The sequence below is a fragment of the Vanessa atalanta genome, chromosome 2 (assembly GCF_905147765.1).
Source record: "Vanessa atalanta chromosome 2, ilVanAtal1.2, whole genome shotgun sequence".
NCBI lineage: Eukaryota > Metazoa > Arthropoda > Insecta > Lepidoptera > Nymphalidae > Vanessa > Vanessa atalanta.
In genome coordinates, this window is record NC_061872.1 from 6,735,138 (window position 1) to 6,755,729 (window position 20,592).

At 32.7% G+C, this 20,592-nt stretch overlaps 1 protein-coding gene across 3 annotated transcripts; it reads left to right on the forward strand.

Moving 5' to 3' along the window:
- The first annotated feature begins 949 nt into the window (after positions 1 to 949).
- On the forward strand, positions 950 to 12,924 carry LOC125070060 (ATP-dependent RNA helicase DDX3X). Of its 3 annotated transcripts, XM_047679761.1 has the most exons (14): positions 950 to 1,157; positions 2,299 to 2,386; positions 5,316 to 5,507; positions 8,281 to 8,573; positions 8,727 to 8,870; positions 9,262 to 9,473; positions 9,577 to 9,699; positions 9,871 to 10,225; positions 10,341 to 10,467; positions 10,688 to 10,840; positions 11,297 to 11,492; positions 11,657 to 11,814; positions 11,927 to 11,938; positions 12,002 to 12,924. In XM_047679761.1, the coding sequence occupies exons 1-14, from the start codon at positions 1,113 to 1,115 to the stop codon at positions 12,031 to 12,033; spliced, it is 2,130 nt and encodes a 709-aa protein (XP_047535717.1). In that variant the 5' UTR covers positions 950 to 1,112; the 3' UTR covers positions 12,034 to 12,924. The 3 variants fall into 3 exon arrangements, with proteins under 3 accessions (XP_047535717.1, XP_047535698.1, XP_047535706.1); XM_047679742.1 differs by having other exon boundaries at positions 951 to 1,157; positions 11,927 to 12,924; XM_047679750.1 differs by having other exon boundaries at positions 951 to 1,157; positions 5,316 to 5,495; positions 11,927 to 12,924.
- The last annotated feature ends 7,668 nt before the right edge of the window (positions 12,925 to 20,592 follow it).

Consider the following 20,592-nt stretch of genomic DNA (forward strand, 5'->3'; position numbering starts at 1 on the left):
ATAAGAGCAATTTTGTTACCAATTCTTTTTTTTTTAAATAATACGTAACGAAGTTATTGTATACATTTTGTACGTCATCATAAAATTACGGACCAACATTGCTCGACAGTCGACAATCGACATACATTATTACATTTGCCTAAACCTAATACATAATATCATTTCTTGACGTCGTGGTCTTGTTAGTCAGTGTTGCAAGGTACGATCATTAAATTTGTCCCGAAAGTTGGGTATTTTTAACACTCTTTAAATTAATAGGATTCCATAATTCGTTATTGATGTATGACTGCACAAGTCGTTTTACATAGTATACAATTGCTTACAACGGAGATATCAAATACTTATAATGTAAGAAACATCGGCCCAATTATCTTAATGAGGTAAAAGGATCATCAACCGTATTTTTAACCATCTCCAATAATTCATTACGAATATCGATATCGATATAATTTGACTAAAATGAAGCATCATCATGATTTCCCAAAATAGTGACATATAATTATAGAATCGTTTTATGTTGGTGTGATTGACAATTATTTTTTTACAGTTGGCCATGATTTGTAAGCCCTGTTTTTTTCTTTCTTTTGTACACACTATTTCTGTTTTTTTTGCTTGCATTTCTATTTTTCCATATTCTGCATATTAGAAATAGTTATTACTGATTAATTAAGATCAACAAAAACTAAAAATACAATGAATAATTGCAAAAAGGACAGAATATTACATTACGTTACAATAATAAAAATTAATATTAACTTTCATCATTTTTAAAATTAACATTCATTTTATTTGTTGTATTTAAATAGCTTTCCCCAAAGATTATTTACCGTATTTATGGTCTTAATATTTAGTTTTAGTTCTTACTCTTTATTAAAATACTCTTATCGTTCAATATCCGAATGATATTGAGTGAGTGAGTGAATGATCAAAGACAAAGTCATCATCCATGAAGATGAACAAAAACTGCGAATGAAAAGTGATTTCGAGGAGAAAAATTGAAGTCTTTTCATGTGATTTTGTGAATTTGTGTTAGTGCAAAATTCATTGTAGACTGTGTTTTTATAATATTTTCGGAGCAAAGTTCCCAAAAAAACGTACCGCTTGGTAGTAATATGAGTAATGTTACCAACCAAAATGGAACAGGTCTAGAGCAGCAGGTCGGTACCTCATGTACATATACTATGTATTGATTTTTAATTTATTAAATGAAAATCCTATAGAATCGGCTTTTAAATATTGATCTAATAATAATATTGCTAATTTTGTAATTCAATGAGTCACCACTTTAATACTAACTATGAAATTAAACTTTACGTGTCTTGGCATAACCAACATGGCGACCTGGCTCATCTAAGGTGTCTCATTGATTTTATGGGTTAACAGTCTGAATAATGACCCATTTCGGAATATTTTACAAAATAAGCAATCACAAACAAATTTTATTTAGATCATTGCTATTTCTTCTTTCAATTGTGTAATTTAGAAACATTTTTTGAATAAAGGTTTTGTTCTCAAATTTCCTTTATAAATTCATAATCAAATAAGTTGTTTAATGAAATAAGCTAATACATAGCTAAGTTGCATTTAGTTATATTTTAACTAAAATAAATAATCTTTTATTCTCTTAATTATTTCTATTTTATTACTAAACACAAAATGTACTTTTACAATTTGTATGGACAAATCTTGTTGTAATTTGAAACAAATCAATTAAACAAAAAAGCTCTTGTAATAACTTTTCTCTTTTAAGCAAATGTATCTGTAGGAATACTTTTTAACATGTTTAAACAAAAGACTTATAACTAAGGCTTAAGGTAACAGTTAATCTGTTATTAATAGTATTGTCTTGCTATATTAGTACTCATTTTGTATTGCAACATTTAATTTCTACATTTCTAAAATATATAATGATAGCAGTGAACTAACATATTTTCACATTAAGGAAGTCACAAGATAAAGCTATTATCACACTGCTTAATATATAATATAATAATAGTAGAGAGTATATCATTTTAAGCGCTGATAGAAGTTCAATGACACAGTTTACAACTTTAAATAATTAATGTTGAAATTTTATTTACAATAGAGAATTTTGTATCAGTCTAGAAATTTTAACTATTATTATTTTAATAAATACTGGTTAAAATTGAAAGTGATATCTCGCCACAGATTATTTATTGAAAAAATATGGTCTTAGTTAAAGTCAATTTCTAAGATGAAGAATTATTTAATAAATAAAAAACACTTTATATACTCCTTACATTTTATTTTTTTAAATATTTTTTCCTTTTATTACAGCTTGCTGGTCTGGACTTGCAGCCTCAGGCTCCTAGGAGTACTGGCCGCTATATTCCTCCGCACCTGCGCAGGCAGTTGGAGGCAAAAGGTAAAATTATATTTAGATGATGATTAATTCTGTCAAAGAGTTCAATCATCAATCATGTTTGATAAAGACAATTTTAAAATGTAGGCCAAAGATAAGTGCCTGGCAATTGTTTATCAAGATTTTTTATACATTTAATATATTTCATTTTCTTTGCTGACCCAAGATATATTAATATACATATGGATTAGTATATTGATGTCAATTCCTTAGCTTTCTGTATTCGGCCAGTAACTACCCACCATAAAAATGTTATATTCATTCATTGTTTTAATTTCAAACTTATCTATAACATATTATATATATATTATATATATTATGTTTAACATAAACATATTGAGCCGAGATGGCCCAGTGGTTAGAACGCGTGCATCTTAACCGATGATTTTGGTTCAAACCCAGGCAGGCACCACTGAAATTTCATGTGCTTAATTTGTGTTTATAATTCATCTCGTGCTCGGCGGTGAAGAAAAACATCGTGAGGAAACCTGCATGTGTCTAATTTCAATGAAATTCTGCCACATGTGTATTCCGCCAACCCGCATTGGAGCAGCGTGGTGGAATATGCTCCAAACCTTCTCCTCAAAGAGAGAGGAGGCCTTTATCCCAGCAGTGGGACATTTACGGGCTGCTAATGCTAAAAAAAAAAAATGCTAAAATAACATATTATGTATGTATTAAGGAATATACTTTATCAATTTTGACCCCTAGACGAAACAAAGAAAGCCTCAGTCGGTAAGATCAATGACCCCTCCTATGCTTCTAGGAAAATACCTACTTTGTTTTGATCATTATTTTTTTATATTAAGCATACAATGATTGTTGAGAATGTATGACAATAATGTTCGATTAAATTTTACTTTTTAAGACCACTGTTTTGTCAGTATTGCTTTTGCACATATTTTGATATAATAGTTTGTCTTGAATTCTTAACCTCATAAACTATTAAATAAAATTTGGTTGTAACTGTAGTTAGAAATTTGATATAAAAATATTAAATAACTAATTATTTATATAGAATACAAAATTAGTTCTTATTTATAATTATATATTATATGTTATTAATCAGTTAATTTTTGTTGTTTCTATAAATAAGGTTTTGGTTATTTATGTACTTTTTTTTTAATTTTTGTTTATCATTCATTAAATTATTACACAATATTATATAACATAATTGAAGCATATTTGATTAATCGTCAAAATTGATTGTAATTGAATTATATACAGATTAGATTGCAACAGTCAGTTGATTTTCAATTCGAAACAATGAAATTATTTGTTTTTCATATAACTAAATTATCTCAAAATATTTGCTTAAAAAATAAATGAATGTAACACACTAACTTCCTATTTAATAGGATATCATTTTGTATATTAACAGCCTTTGACCTTCAGTCAAAAATTTTAAAGATAAATGTGTAGTGCAAATGTAAACCTGTTTTATATAGGGTTTCAAGTGTTCTAAGTATATAAAATTATTTTATACCAGTGATTATGCAGTCGCCTCAATTTATTTTCTCCCTGTCTGATGGGATGGCAATAAAACAAATGGATAGAAATGCAGGACCCACTGCTGTAAGTTATTAGCAACATATGAAACTAAGAAGTTGACAACTTTCTCTGAGCTTCAACCGGGAGATACCTTCTATATAAATTATCCTCATAAATTGAAAAAAAATATATATTTTGTAACTGGAACCAAAATATAAAGGTTCTCTGTTTGTAGAGCAAACTGATATTAAACCTTCCTCTGATGTCATAAAAATGTATGTAGGTTGTTAGCATTGGTGTGATACACATGAAATGGCCACTTTCAATCTTCGACTTAGCTAACTCGACATGCTTGATACAGAATGATGGTGAAAAAGACCCAGATGTTAAGGATAATACAAAACCTTAAGTTTATCTTAAAATAAAATGAAATACATTAAATAAAATTATCATCAGACCTGTTCGCTCACAGAAAAGTAAAAGATTGTCACAATATGGACATGTATGTCATATTATAAGAAGAGAATTGTAACAGCCTGTGATGTTTGATGCAGAGAAAAGTTATCTATTTGAGGCAGATTTTCAGCTTATTCCACGCTTTTAGTGGATACACATATAGAAGGATTTCATCCAATACATGCAGCTTTCCTAATGACATTTGCTATCACCGCTGAGCATGTGATGTATTATAAACACAAATTAAGCACAAATTTTGAACTCTATCTTCGAATAAGAATTAAGTATTCTTGCCACTGGCCTATCTCGGCTCAACTCATGATGAGTGTTAGGTGTGAATGGCTGTAAAGGAAGAGGACTGAAAATAAAATGCATTGAGGGGTCGTATAAGAAGGAAGTGGCTGATTTATACAACTAAAAAATTAAATAAAGAGAAAAACACTACATTGACCTAAATAAATGGGATAAGGGCGAGCGAATGATGACATAAAGTGCACGCCGAAGCATCTAAGTGTCAACTCATTTGTAGTGAGAATTAAAACTTTATCTTAAACATATACCAACATAATTATAACCAATATTTAAACTAGGTACTAATTACGTATTGTTAATCGCCCTGAAAATACACTAACTATCTACATTTCATTTAAATTTTATGAATCGAAATATCGGAATAACGACTATTTTAAGAAAATAAACGGATTTTATAATAAAGATTGTAAACATTTTACTAACCTATCTAATTTTTATTGTTAAAAAATTACTACTTAGTTGTAGGTTCGGTCTTGACACAGGTCATATAATAAATGAATGAGACATTTCATAAAACGCAAATTATTATTAATTCTCCTAACCTAACTCATGAAACATTAACACATATAGTTCAGTCAAATAAGAATTACGAATATTAATTACCTTTCATGATGGCTATTGCTCCGCTATTCATTAACTAAAAAGGATTTAATTTAAAAACTTAACTGTCCAGGTGACGAACCTAAGCGTTCAAGCTTAGATTCTCGTCCTAACGACGCACGGGACAACCGTTCATCATTCGGAGGCAACTCTAGAGCCTACGACCGTGGTGGTCGGCGCGACGACCGCGACCGTGACCGCGACCGTGACTACGATCGCGGCTACGATTCGCGATTCCCGCGCAGGGACCGCGGTGAGTACATAGGTATGAACTCTTGAAATTTTATCAATACGAGCCTTTTTAAGAACAACCGTTGGCAGTAATGCTAAATGTTCTGTTATTAAGTTATTTTTAATTTTAAAGTGAAGTTAATCGAAAGTCGTTAATTCCTGAAAAGGCTTTTTATATCAAACGCTTTCTTCGGACACGGATTTATTTAATTTTCATTAATGTGATGGTGATTGATTAATGAAATGTAATTATAATAAGCATTGATAATTTCTGGCAGTACCGACAACATAAAAAAAATATAAACCCTATAGGTACTGTATAAAAAATAAATTAATATATTATAAAACTTGAAATATGGTATTAGTATATTTTTTTGTTTTGTTACAAATATACTGTTAATTATATTTTTATTTGTTTCTGAGAGAAATTGATTTTATAATGCAATGAAATAATATAATGGATAATTAAATTTGTTACGTATTTTAATTTTAAAGTATGAAATTCAAACAAAAGCCAAGGAGCTTCTTTAAATATATTCTGAGAACTTTTTTTAAAATATATATTGATTTTAAATTTACGTGCCGTCATTACACTATGTATGCAGTGTATGAGATTGCGTTCATCAGTAGAATGTTTTTTGGTTATTTAAAATATTAATGCAAAAATTGTATATGCCATAAGTTAAAATGAAAACCGTGAAAATTGTCGTTATTATACAGACAGTTCATTTTTATAATATAGAGCATCTTTATGCACCATTGACTTCGCAAAGGCGTATGCTCATCTGTGTGTATAAAAATAATGGAAACAAAATTTGTTCGAGGAACCATTTATAACTTTTTAAGGTTGGTTATTTGGAATATAGCAAGGAAAGAATTTGTGTCCAAAACTCCCTGTTCAGCAACTTTGTTGAAGTTTACAGTTTGTCCAGGTTAGCATACCTTATATCTACTTGAATATCAAAAAGTTATTTAAAAAGGTAATCGGGTTATACAAAATAACTCAAAAACTAACTATACAATTGTGATCGGGGACTTAAATTCAACGTTAAGCACCCAAAATACGATGAGCAAAACAGAGGATGACGCCACATACATAAATTGGTTCCAAAAAAGCGAGACATACATTTTGGCAGACTTATAAAACATTAGGATAGATCTGTGATCAAACCAGTCAAAACTGTTAGTAACCATCGAATAGTTAAGGATTACCATAAATATCCGTGTAATGTTCAGAAATCTTTCAGCTCGAACTATAAATTTGTACTAGCTTAGAACTATGAGATTCGGAAACAAAATTTGTTCGAGGAACCATTTATAACTTTTTAAGGTCGGTTATTTGGAATATAGCAAGGAAAGAATTTGTGTCCAAAACTCCCTGTTCAGCAACTTTCTTGAAGTTTACAGTTTGTCCAGGTTAGCATACCTTATATCTACTTGAATATCAAAAAGTTATTTAAAAAGGTAATCGGGTTATACAAAATAACTCAAAAACTAACTATACAATTGTGATCGGGGACTTAAATTCAACGTTAAGCACCCAAAATACGATGAGCAAAACAGAGGATGACGCCACATACATAAAGGAGGATCTCTTCGATGGACATTTGGATTGGATTTGTGACGTTGGTTCCAAAAAAGCGAGACATACATTTTGGCAGACTTATAAAACATTAGGATAGATCTGTGATCAAACCAGTCAAAACTGTTAGTAACCATCGAATAGTTAAGGATTACCATAAATATCCGTGTAATGTTCAGAAATCTTTCAGCTCGAACTATAAATTTGTACTAGCTTAGAACTATGAGATTCGGAAAAAATAACACTGGATGAGCTGACCATGAGATTGGGTCGCGATAACCTGAGATTCACTCAGTGGTAGATCTGAAGTTCCGTTACAACATACTCGGTCTGATGAGGGAAAATCAGTCACCAACTTCTATGTTAATTTATAACTTAGAAACGAATACAAGTAAAACACAAACATTCATATTTATTCAGAAGTTTTTTTTATTTAATTTAGTTATTTGATTTTTAATTTATTCCCGTTTAAAATATTTGTATATGATAATGTATAAACGATTCAGTTTTACATGCATTAACAATGTTAATTTACTACTAGAAAGGTTTTCGGTGGTATAAATTTAATCATCCCTACGTTAGATTATCGGCGTCCACATTATGAGTGACGTTCGTGCGTAAGGACAGCAAAAACATACTAATTAGAGTATATTTGTAAAATATAAACCATTATTAATTTAAGGTGGAAGAGGGCGTGCCTTCGTGAGTGAATAGATCTATAAGATCTACTTTAATTTAAAATTTTCGATTATTTTGATTTGTGTACAGGTTTCCGTCGTAAGTGACTCCGGTGTAATTTATGCTGGTTTGACCTTTATTTAGAATTATGTAAAATTTCATCAACTTTTGATTTATTACTTACAGCCAATCGATTAGATTTAGTTATATGTCTAATGTAAGTCGATTTACGTAGTTGTTGTTTTTTTTCATTTTTATATCATCGGGGTATGTACAAGTGGTATCTGTGCGAGATACGAATAGCAGCCATAAAGTGAAGCGTTTACAAGCTGTTTATTTATTTTTACTTACATACAAACACTTTTCACTTATATTCCCTATACAGACAATTTGGTAAAACCATAACATACTGTGAAAGGTGCATATAGTAAACCTTCTCGTACTAGGGAAACCTCTGGATAAGGAGAGCATAGGATCAGTGGAAGTGGCTCCAATTGCCCAACGGCAGATTTTTAAAGGCTTATAATAATAAAATTTTGACCAACAGGTCGTGATGCCGGATATCAAAATGGCGACTCAGAGCGGTGGGCTGAGCCGGATCGCAGAGGCGGAAGCGGTGGAGGAGGCGGTGGCGGAGCCGGCGGGGGTGGAGGTGTGCCTCCAAGTCCCGGTGGGCGAGCCATGGCACCGTCGCGAGATGTGCGTCGCGACGAAGACTACAATGAGCCGCCACCACCTCGCAACGACCGCTGGAAAGAGCCGGAGCCGCGCTCCGACGAACGTTCAAACTCGCGCTGGGGTTCCGATGACGTGCGACGTACATCGTCTCGCAGGGACGAGGTGATTTAAATGCAATAACAGGCAATTTAGCTAAAATCAAGATATTGTATAAATTTCTACTGAATGACTATTAAAGCTCTGTTGAAGTGACTAAAGTAATTATGATGTATGAAAATTAAAATAAAAAGACTAACCTATAATTTTCTTCTCTAGAACGACTGGACAGTCCCGTTACCTCGCGACGAGCGGCAGGAGTTGGAGCTCTTTGGCACTGGAAACACAGGCATCAACTTCTCCAAATACGAGGATATACCAGTTGAGGCCAGCGGGGAGAACGTCCCGGACTTCATTACAAATGTAAACAGTTTATAAATTAATAATGAAAAATTTACAAACAAATATTATTAAATAGTATTGAGCTCATAGGAATACCTCTATCCGTCCTGAGCATAATACATCTTACCGCTAGCTCCAAGGCAAATTTTCATGACATTGTTGTTATATTGCATAATGTTATTTACTCCCATTTCATAAACATAAAATTCCAGAATCGATTTCACAACTCATAATTTGTCAATTTTTCTAGATTATGTTAAAATTAATAAACGGTAAATAAATCTTATTTAATCAAGGACATAAAGATCCTTATTAATTTTGTCTGATATAAACTTTTATTTTTAAATAAAGACATATATATATATAGTGTGTAATAATTTTAAATAAATACATGTATTCTCTTTAAATTCAGTTTGAGGATGTTAACCTGACGGAAATAATGAGCACGAACATAGCGGCCGCACGCTACGACAAGCCGACACCGGTGCAGAAGTACGCGATACCGATAGTACTGGGCCGGAGAGACGTGATGGCGTGCGCGCAGACCGGCTCCGGCAAGACCGCAGCCTTCCTTGTGCCCATCCTCAACCAGATGTACGAAGCAGGACCCGTTAAACACTTAGGGTATGGATCAAGGTTTTATTCTTGTAGCATGATAAGCTAACTAAAAATCCTTTGTAAAACATATATCTAATAAAGTGCTAATTATATTTTTATATCTTTAAAGGCCAATCAAACGCAAACAGTATCCCCTCGGCTTAGTGCTGGCACCTACTCGCGAGCTGGCCACACAGATTTACGACGAGGCTAGAAAGTTTGCATACCGTTCCCGCGTGAGACCTTGCGTCGTGTGAGTATAAAAAGCTATTGCTTATTTGGCCTTATACTATTTCCTATTAAATTAGCGTAGTTAATTCACTGACACTGGGGGAAGGTTTTGGCAGATTGTTACCAACGTTCTAACTGATGCCAACTCAGAGAACGATTACATTTATAATGATTGGTTACGTGTTTTATACAGATATGGCGGTTCACCAATCCAAGACCAGTTCCGTGAACTGGATCGTGGCTGCCACCTTCTGGTCGCGACGCCAGGCCGTCTCGTCGACATGCTGAACCGAGGACGAGTAGCGCTTGACTACTGCCGCCATCTTGTGCTCGACGAGGCCGACCGCATGTTGGACATGGGTTTCGAGCCCCAGATCCGTAAGATTGTTGAAGGACATACGATGCCCAAGACCGGCGAGCGACAGACCCTCATGTTCTCCGCCACTTTCCCCAAGCAGATACAAGTCTTAGCGCAAGACTTTCTTTACAACTACGTGTTCCTCGCCGTTGGACGCGTCGGATCTACTTCCGAAAATATTACCCAAAAGGTATTACCCTAATAGTTAAAGGAAATGTTTAAAGATAATAATATCGATAATAATAAACACTATTTATGAATGTGCGTTTTGTATTCTTATTTGTAATTAACTCATTTGCTTTTAGGTTGTATGGGTGGAAGAGTGTGATAAGCGATCGTTCTTATTGGATTTACTCAACGCGTCCAATTTGCTGCAACGCTCAAAAACTGAAGAAGACCAGCTAACGCTTGTCTTTGTCGAAACAAAAAAAGGTGGGTTTTCAATTTGAGTTAATTTTATTTCATCGTAACAACGATGAAACAACTGATATCCTAAATTATTTTCACGTAAACTAAAGATTTAAGCTACCTCATCTCGAACCTTGGGTATCGTCAGAGTAGTATCGCTCGTAAACGTATTTTTACCGAAGACTTCATGGCCCTCAGCCTAACAACGAGCAAATTGCTAATATTTATATATTTCATTCTTCAGGTGCGGATCAGCTAGAGGAGTTCCTGTACGCAGACGGGTACCCAGTGACTTCCATTCACGGTGATCGCTCGCAACGGGAGCGTGAGGAGGCCCTTCGTCGCTTCAGATCAGGACAGACGCCAATACTGGTCGCCACCGCTGTTGCCGCTAGAGGTCATTTTATAACAATATATTAATTGTTATTATAGTATTTTGTACATATTATTATATATAAATAGGGAAATAAAGGGTTTAGTTATTATAAAGTTAAAAAAAAATATATTCTTAACAATCAATACATTCTTAAATTTATATTCTGCTAAAGAAACACATTTTCTTAACCTTCTAATGACTTACTGCTTTCATTTCGTGTGGATTACAGGTGGGTATTTTTCATTTTGCAAAAATAAACAAGACTGATTTGTTATAAATATCTATGACTAGAAATACTTAATTTTCACCGGTAAAATTGCTTGTTCAAATAATATTTAATATAATATTAAATAGTGTTTTAGAAATATATTTTATTTATATAATTGAGTTGAGTTAAAAACTAAATTTGAGTTAACACGGTTATCGTTTCTCATTGCTTGTGTAAAAAAAAAAAATATTAAATACAACAATATTTAGGCTTGGATATTCCGCATGTACGTCATGTGATCAACTTCGACCTGCCGTCCGATGTCGAGGAATACGTGCATCGTATCGGTCGTACGGGCCGTATGGGTAACCTCGGTGTTGCCACATCCTTCTTCAATGACTCCAACCGCGGTCTTGCAAGGGAACTCGTGGAGTTGCTCATCGAGGCTAAACAAGATGTTCCCAAGTGAGTATATTTAATCACTATATCTTAAAATTAGTTGTGTTACAATAGTTAAACCCATAGATAGCTACGGATATTTTAATTAAAAAAATATATTTTTCCTGATTGAATTTTCCTTATATATGTTTTCTTATAATAAATGATATATATTTTTTTATATTTTATAGTTGGTTAACGAGTGCAGCGGTAGACGGTCGTTCTGGCGGCGGTGGTCGGCGAACGGGAAGTCGTTCCGGCGGCGGTCGCTTCGCATCAAGCAGCTTCGGCGCCCGCGATTTCCGTACACAGCCGCGACAGGCGCCACGCTCCGCAGGACCCTCTGGCGGTAATTATATCTGCCATGTCATCCTTTTTTATTTGTTACATACAGGCAGTTGATTACTTCTAACAGTGACTCGTTGCATAATATGTAACTAATGTAATATAAAATTGAATAGGTTTTGGATACGGCGGCGGCGGTTCATACGGTGGCAACTACGGCGGGGCGTACGGTGGAGGTGGCGGCGGCAACAGCGGCGGCACCGACTGGTGGGGCGATTCGTAAGCGCATACGCCTCGCACCGCCCGCCACGCACCGCTAGATTTACGATTACACGTACCGTAACACGTACCGCGGTTTTTAGGCAGAGCCGACACCAGTTACAATAGGATACCATTCCCAATCTACCCAGTCACGAAACCAAGTCACAATTTTAATTTTCCATTCTATTTTATTGTAATTTATTAATCGAGGCTCTGGTCTAAATACCGTCCCAAATTGTGCCACCTTCGTGTCCCTTCGCACTAAACGTGCGATTCATAGATTAATGTATTGTACTCGGAGAGTAGGGTTGAAATTGATCCGTGATCATGCTTATATGGAAAGAGCGGTGCGACAAAGATGTGTTTGTGCGACGCTTAGCGAGCGCTGAATCTCAGGTGCGCGGCTCGCGACAGCGTCCGTTTCTTAAAATCGTTTATATAAATTCATCGGGCATATTTGCCTATATTTAAGATACGCGAGGCAGTCGCGATCAATAGTTGATCTTCGATTAACGTAAATTATGATACACGTTTCGTTTGCATCGCGTCGGATTGGTCGTGACTCGCACGCGTTTTATCATTTCTCAGTAATGATGTGAGTAGTTGATTAATATAGAAATATTTTTGATGTTTGATCTGTATCGTGAATTCGTTCGAATGATGTAACTGTATTTCAATTTTTCTATTTTCTGACTGTCTCGTTGCTGATTCACCATTCCCGATTATAAAATTTTGAAGCATTTATGCACCCTAATGTCGATGTAGCTATTTATTGCAGTAGTGTCGAAAATACCGATACAGTATCATAGTAATGTACTAAATTTTATCTGTAGAAATCCCATAATGTAACATCTATCAACATCGTGGTCTATAATTTGAATGTGAATTTACCAATAAAAATTAAGAAACAAGATGTGCTGGTTGTTTTATTTGTCTTCATTGGTTTTTTTTCGTAATGTATTTAATATTTCATACAATATAGTTTTATAAAGTTTTATCAACATTGTGGCATATAAAAATACTGATTAATAATAATTTTACTACCTAACAGATGACAATCCTGTCAAATTTGTACCCCTTAATCATGAAAAAATCTGAATTCGTTTAAATTTTCATAATTTCGACAATATGTGTACTTATCACATGTGTAATAACATTTATCTTATATGCAGTGAAATGGACATTTTAATAAGCTGTTATGATAATTAGCAAGTTTCCAATATTGTTATTGACAAATATTTATAAAGGTCGCTTGCAAGACATTTTTAAATAACATAATTTGTAAACCCGAGTGACTCACTAGCGGCTTCGCAGAAAGAACTTTCAAGATCAAAAATTGCGGTCGCTACAGTGCTGCCAACTCTACTAACTTTTCGGTAGTCTACCAACATTAGGCTTTTAATTTTATTTCTGTAAAAATCTCATTTTTGTACTAACATTTGTGAAATATAAAATTGTTAAAATAAAAAATAGTTTAGTTAGTTTAGTTATTAGTAAATATTGTTTATAACAATTCTCTGTCAAATAACAATATAATTATTATGTAATTTTTGATTATATGATTAATGGATCTCTTTTTAATTTATATATTTTTCATTCGTACTTTAAACATGAGCGATCACATGTGTTATTCCTACTGATTGTTAATATTTAAAATAGGAAACCAAAAAAATAATTCAAATCCAATCCAAAATGTACACACTTATTTTATTCTCGAAAAAGAGTAAATGGTAGATCTATCTACTTTTTAGTAGGATTGGTTAAAAACTACTAACTTTTGAAATTATGTCTACCTACAAGGCAAAGCTATGTTACTATTACAACTAGAGATGGTAACAATAATAATGTAGCTACATACATATGCAAATAGTCACTATAGTTAAAAAAAGTTAGCGCCTTAAGAAAAATATAGGCAATGTAATTTTTCATAGCACAAATTCAGTAATGAGATTCTATTACTCTTAAGTAATATGTTGTAACTTTTTTGAAAATCTTTATTCTTGGCAAGACATCCTTGTACATTAAACGTCTACCAATTAAAAGTCGTCATTTTCGTTCTACCTAAACATCAACAAGTATAATTGTTTGAATCAATAATTGAAATCATTGAATTGAGATATTTTTTATTTCCTATTAAAATAATATATATCAGTACTTATGTGAAATAAATATAACATTAAGACGTGAACTTATGTAAACTTTACTTTGACTTTAAAGTAATTTAAACTTGGAATTTATTTACTTCTTATGACATATGTCCTAATATTTTAATTATTAAAATTAAGAAAACGTAGCTTTATAGCATAAAAGATGATTATTTAAAAAATAAATCGAACATTATTTTCAGTCGGGTTTGAATAATTAAAATTAATAGTTTTATATGATGAATACTAAGTATATCTACACGAATACTTAATTTATGTTTGCTCGTTGTAATTGAGATAGTCTTGCTTTAGAAACATCTACCCTGGGTCTATATCGCTTGGATCTCCTCTATCTGCCCTGTTCTGTTTGTGTATAAAAAGGAAAAAAAATATATTAAGCATTGCAGCAGAAGGATTAGCTCTTATGATATGGATTTCAACATATGTCTTCCATTATATATAGATCTGTTCACTCGCGAAGAAAATAACTTTTTATATTAAATAAGAACACAATAATTTAACCTTACTTGTAAAAGTAAGGATTGTCGTTGATTAACAGCGAGCCATTACGCTGGTCGACGTATGGACAGGTGAAAAGGAAATACGCCGATCAGTGTTCGCCACATTGAATGGATTATACTACATAATAAAGTGTACTCAACACATAGATTTGGTTAAGGTTTCAACGTTGCATTAACTTATTATAAACAAGCTATATCTTTCTTTGATCTATACTTTGTGGGTAGTGCCTCGTCCGTAGCTACGACTCGTAATATATATTCAACCGGCAAGAAGCAATACTTTATATTATTGTGTTCTGATTTGAAGGGTCAGTGAGCCAGTATATTTGCCCCGCTGCCTACAAATGTTATATAAAAAGTTTTTTGTGTTTCTTTTCTGTAAGAACTCCCTTCATACCTGTGATATGGTAAAGTGTCTTACGGCGATACGATATTTTGATGCGTACGCAGTTGCATTTTATTATGTGGGCCGGATGTAATGTAATGTCAATTACATTTTCGATTCGATATCATAATTTTTTCTCAAGATAAGTGACAAGAATATAAAGATGAATGGACATACACACTCATAAATTCTTCTAAAAACAGAATAAAAGTCAGTAGATCTCAAAACGTAAATATTTGAAATCATTTTGTGATTAAAAATGGGAAGTTAAACCGCACCTAGACCTAGAGTTAACAATTTCTTTATGTGAATAATTAACAGACCCGTAAGGGTCTGTTAATTTTTAGGAATTGGTGTTAATCTACTTATATTCTATAAGCTTCCATTAAAGTGGTGTTAATCGATTGGCTTATAATAAGTTTCACATTGACAATTTAATTTAAAAATTAATATATGCTCCGTAAATAAATCTGCGGACTTTGGTCAATGACATTTTCTTTTGGTTTCGTAGCATAGCATGGGCGTGATTGTCATAACAGTATGCGAATGAAACATTTTCCATTAATGCTAAATTAATTACAAATAAAAATTATACCCGGTCTAAAATTCACTTTTTCTTTTATTGAAACGTAGTCAACACTTATTAAATTATTGAACACGCGATAAAATGTCGCACGGATGCGTTCTTATAATTTTTATTTTATTTATATAAATGACTTATCTGTTTCAGGTGATATATACGACGTTTTATTTATTTATTGTAATAGTTACACCATCAGCTTATTATTAACGCTTAAAATTAACAACTGATATAGGTAAGTAGGTACGTAGTATAGGCAAAAATATAACAATTGTACGAATCATGACGCATCAGAGTGTTGTTTTTTTTTTATTCTTCTAGTCCGGCAAAGCTTACTAATGAACTGTCTTATTTTTTATTATTGAGAATTATTCAGCTCTTTAATTAGCTATTTAACTATGTAATACAATATAAAATCTAATACCCATCGATTTATTTTATAACTAATGAAAAAGTTGTGAATCATTTATTTTAAACCATGGATATACACAGAAGACTGTATTAATTAATTAACCCTTTTTTCTGTTTACAATTTGTAGTACATGCCCACTATGCGTCGTTTTAAATTAAGTAAGTTATTTTTCATATAAATATAACAATTTCTTAGAATTAGACGCAATATATTTTGTTACTATTATGAACCTCTATGCAGCTTGTAAAGGTTATAAATTAATTATATCTTATACATATATATTTTTAAAGTTACATTTATATTATATTAATCCGGTGAGTTTACTCGTGCGAAATAATATTTTTATACCTACAGCACATACCCCGTCACCTCCCATTTTACCCCTTAAAAAAATAGCCTATGTCTTTCCTCGGAACTCAAACTATCTCTATCATATTTCTTCTAAATCGGTTTAGCGGTTTGAGGGAACAGCCATAGTTACTTTTTCATATAAATACGCATATATTATAAAATATTAGAATAGATTATATCTTAGTCTTTCAAGTAAGTTGGAAATCTTGTGTTGTTTTCTTAATACCTATAAGTCGAGGCCTACTTGGTGTTTTGTTTATTTATTTTCTATTTAAACCTCTCCAGTCGGTCATCGTGGTTGAAATAAATGTCACGCTTAAAAACAAATTTTATTGTATACACAATCGTAAACCAAAAAATTTAGTTGAATATCGACAGTAATTGTTTTTTAAAAGACGGAAAATTAGCATATAATATAAGAACCGGCAGTAACACAACGTACGTTACGTCGTGGACAGGCTAAAACATTTGAAAGCATATCTTCAAATTTTCATTATTATTAATTTATCTCATCGATTACATCCGTAATGGCCAATGGCTTATTGAATACGTCTTTTTGTGGCGCCTTTTTATTTGGAGATCGCGACTGGAGCGGGCGAGACCCCGCCGTGAAGGCATCCACGGAATGCCTAAAAGGTGACTCGTGGATAAATTACGGACATTTCTTCTATTTTAACGATTCCCTTTATTATTTAATTTATTTTTATTGTATGTTACACATTTGCCTTGTAACAATGTTTGTTTTTGGGTCTCATTAGCATAAGAGTCATGCTGAGGCCCGAAAAATGGGCGATGCAGCCATCTTGATTTTTGATGGGTCGAACCTACGACGGCCGTTATTCGTAAAAGTTTCACGTGCCTAATAAAAGAGATAGCGGGATGTCTCAATTGTATAGCAATTTGTAAGTTTTTTATCGCATCTTGCTTGTGACATAATAAAACAATTAATTTATTATGGCTCTGTGAGATGATTTCGATTAGTTTATCGGCGGCGCTCACGGCTGGACGTTAATAGTTTTATGTAAGTGGTAATTTTTATTAATTGGCCCTTGATGAAGTGTATGGATGGATCATTAAATTGGCTCTCATGCGGGACGCGTCAATATACCTTAATAGGTATCCACTGATGTAAAACGTCCGTTTTAATGGTATATAGCGTCGATTACACAATTTTACGTTAATAATATGTACGACTTACCCGCCAGCTACGTTGGGCGAGCGTAAATAAAAAATATATAATAAAAAATAGTCATGTGAATTATAAATAAATTGGTATCTTCGATTTAATCGTCTGGCAAGCATTATACTAAAAAGAGCATTTGATAATGAAGGATAAAAGTACATACTTAGAATCCATACTAATATTACAATTGCGAAAGTATATCTGTCTGTTACGCTTTTACGACCATACAAATAAATTGACGAAATTTGGTTTAAAGTAAGCTTGAACCCCAAGGAAGAACTTAAGCTACTTTTTATACTTACCTACCTAAAATTTACAACCACTAGCACGTGGTCGAACCGGCGGGCGAATACTAGTAATAATATACTTAATTATATCTTTGTCGAATATTTGTTTTTTTATTTCTTTGACTAATACATTTATAATTATATATAGTAAATTAATAATACATTATTGTTTTTATAAGTACTTAGAATAATTGTTACGATTTAATTGAAATCTCTAATTTAATAAAAACTTTTTATGACATTAACGTATGAAAGACGGACTGAACTATTTCTTAAATCGTTTAATCGCTGCGATTAGAAATAAGATAAAATCAACCGAGTTGATTTATGATGAGCTCGCTGCGCGCCGACGGTGCATTAAAGCTGCTTGCTCTGCGTCTGCGCCGTCTATTTGTCATAAGTTTTAAAAACATTTATCCCTTTTATAAAAGATATACCAAGACCAAATCTAGTTTAGTGATCACTTCTGCGAGTGAATTATTTATTTAAATGGAAAGACTTTATTAAAGACTTATCCACACAGGTAGGTACATATGGAAACCCAATTACAGCTAAATTAAAAAGTTATTTATTTTTCAGATGATCACCTTTTACTATTTTAGTTCAGCCGTCAGTAAGTAAAACAAAATATATTAGTGCGTTCATAAAAATAAAAAATACATACCCTACTTACATTATAATGGTTCATAAAAACCTTTTATTATCTACGTATTCTAGTTTGCTAAAAAATTATACTTTGAAAGTTGTGACTTCTCAGTTGATTTTTTAGATTAATTGTCTATTTGACTGGTTTTTAAAACTCATTTTATATTATTTAATAGAGGTTAAGGAACCCAATAAAACTTGTTTTTTTTTTTTTTTATTCTAGTACATATTTGCTAAAAAATAACAAATTAAAAATTTCTATATTAAATAGCGCGCGGAAACGCTACTTTGCCAATATGGCTCTGCAATGGGGTCGGTGACGTCACTTGCCTGTATTATAATCTGTGGCATATATAATCCACTTACAGTAGGTAAACGAGGTTAACAAGCAAGTGACGTCATCATAAGCCCGATCCATCAGGAGCGTTTTGTGTCACGTGACAAACGTTTAAAAAAATGCATTTTTATTTATGGATTTTTGAATAAATTAATTATTATTTTTAACTTTCGTTAGTAAATAACCATTTTTAAGCTCATAATATATACTGATTACAATAATTGACACTTTATTTTTTGCATTGTCAAATAGCCTATTATTAATCTAAAGAGATTTATTACCCCTTTTAAAACACATTTACGAAACTATTTAATCTAGTCAACCTAATAAAATGTCAATTACAAAACGGAGTGCAATTCTAAACTTCAATTATCCGTTATCTTATAATTAAGGTGTTTTTAATATTCACTCAACATTACCTCTTTTTAACTTATATTATGCTTAGGTCAAGTATGTTTTTTATATGTTTGCAGTTATTTTAATATCACACTTACCTTAAAATTTACTTAATATTAGTAGATTATGATTGTGCGAATAAAACTGTTATAATTGATAACTTACCATCTTGTGAGAAAGGTTTTTAGAATGGATGTGGATGGATATAGAGGTGAGGGACGACCGAAGAAACGATGGATGGATTGTGTGATAGACGATATGGTTAGAAAGAATGTTACTTGTGAGATGACGTCCGACAGAGAAGTATGGAAGAAGAAGACATGCCGCGCCGACCCCTAGTAAAATTGGGATATGGGCAGGAGGATGAATGAAAATTGATAACTTACCTAACAAACTTGTATATAATGCTGCAGTATATACTGCAGTTTATTAATAAGATTGAATGTCTCATTGGCTATATACATGACTGCTGACCCCAAGGTCAGGTCAAGGCCCAAGCACAAGATCGGGCCGATAAAAGTTTTTCTACCGAAAAAAATCTGGAATCTGAAAGTCCGATCAGGAAATTGGAAGTGTGTACACTTCCTCGCCTCGGAAAGCACTCAAAGCCGATGGTCCTGCGCCCGAAGTCTTTCCTGTTGTGTCGGATTTGCCGTCCATCAGATTGTGGGACTGAGGAAATAGAGAGTGCACCCGTGTTTGCGCACAAACTAGTGCACCTTAATATGTCCTGCGTATTTAGCTGGTGTCCTTTGGATGCTGTCGTGGCCGAAATCGACCAGGACAACATCATCATATATTACTCCAGATACACCCGGAAGTGCTACACCATATGTTGGTATTAGATTTAAACTATGGCACCTTATTGTAAAACAGCAAAATAACAGCTTATTCAATTAACTCTGCACAATTTGGGGTTCTATTGTTCTAAATTGTAAGCTGCGCCCATAAATTATGTTTAACGTAAAATGGTTAAAGTACCCTGCAGTAATTTATGACTCTAAAGGCAAAAAAGTACGAAATAATGTTACAAATGAGATTAGCCTATTAACAATTTTTTTAATAACAAATTAAGAAGAAAAGTGTATTCTAGTGTATAGATTTGTAGCGCTGAGAGATTAAAAAAATACTTCGGGTTCAGTTCGCCCTAATAAGTCGATATCTACTAATAGAATTTGTATACTAAAACAAAAACTATTTTTTATAAGTTGATCAACTATTTCTGTGTATTAAAATGTTATTACAAAATAAATAAATAACTTTAAAGCACTTAAGTATAAATGAAAAGCAAATAAAATATTATAATACACTTACTACAATGACATGTCTTTTGTTGGTTT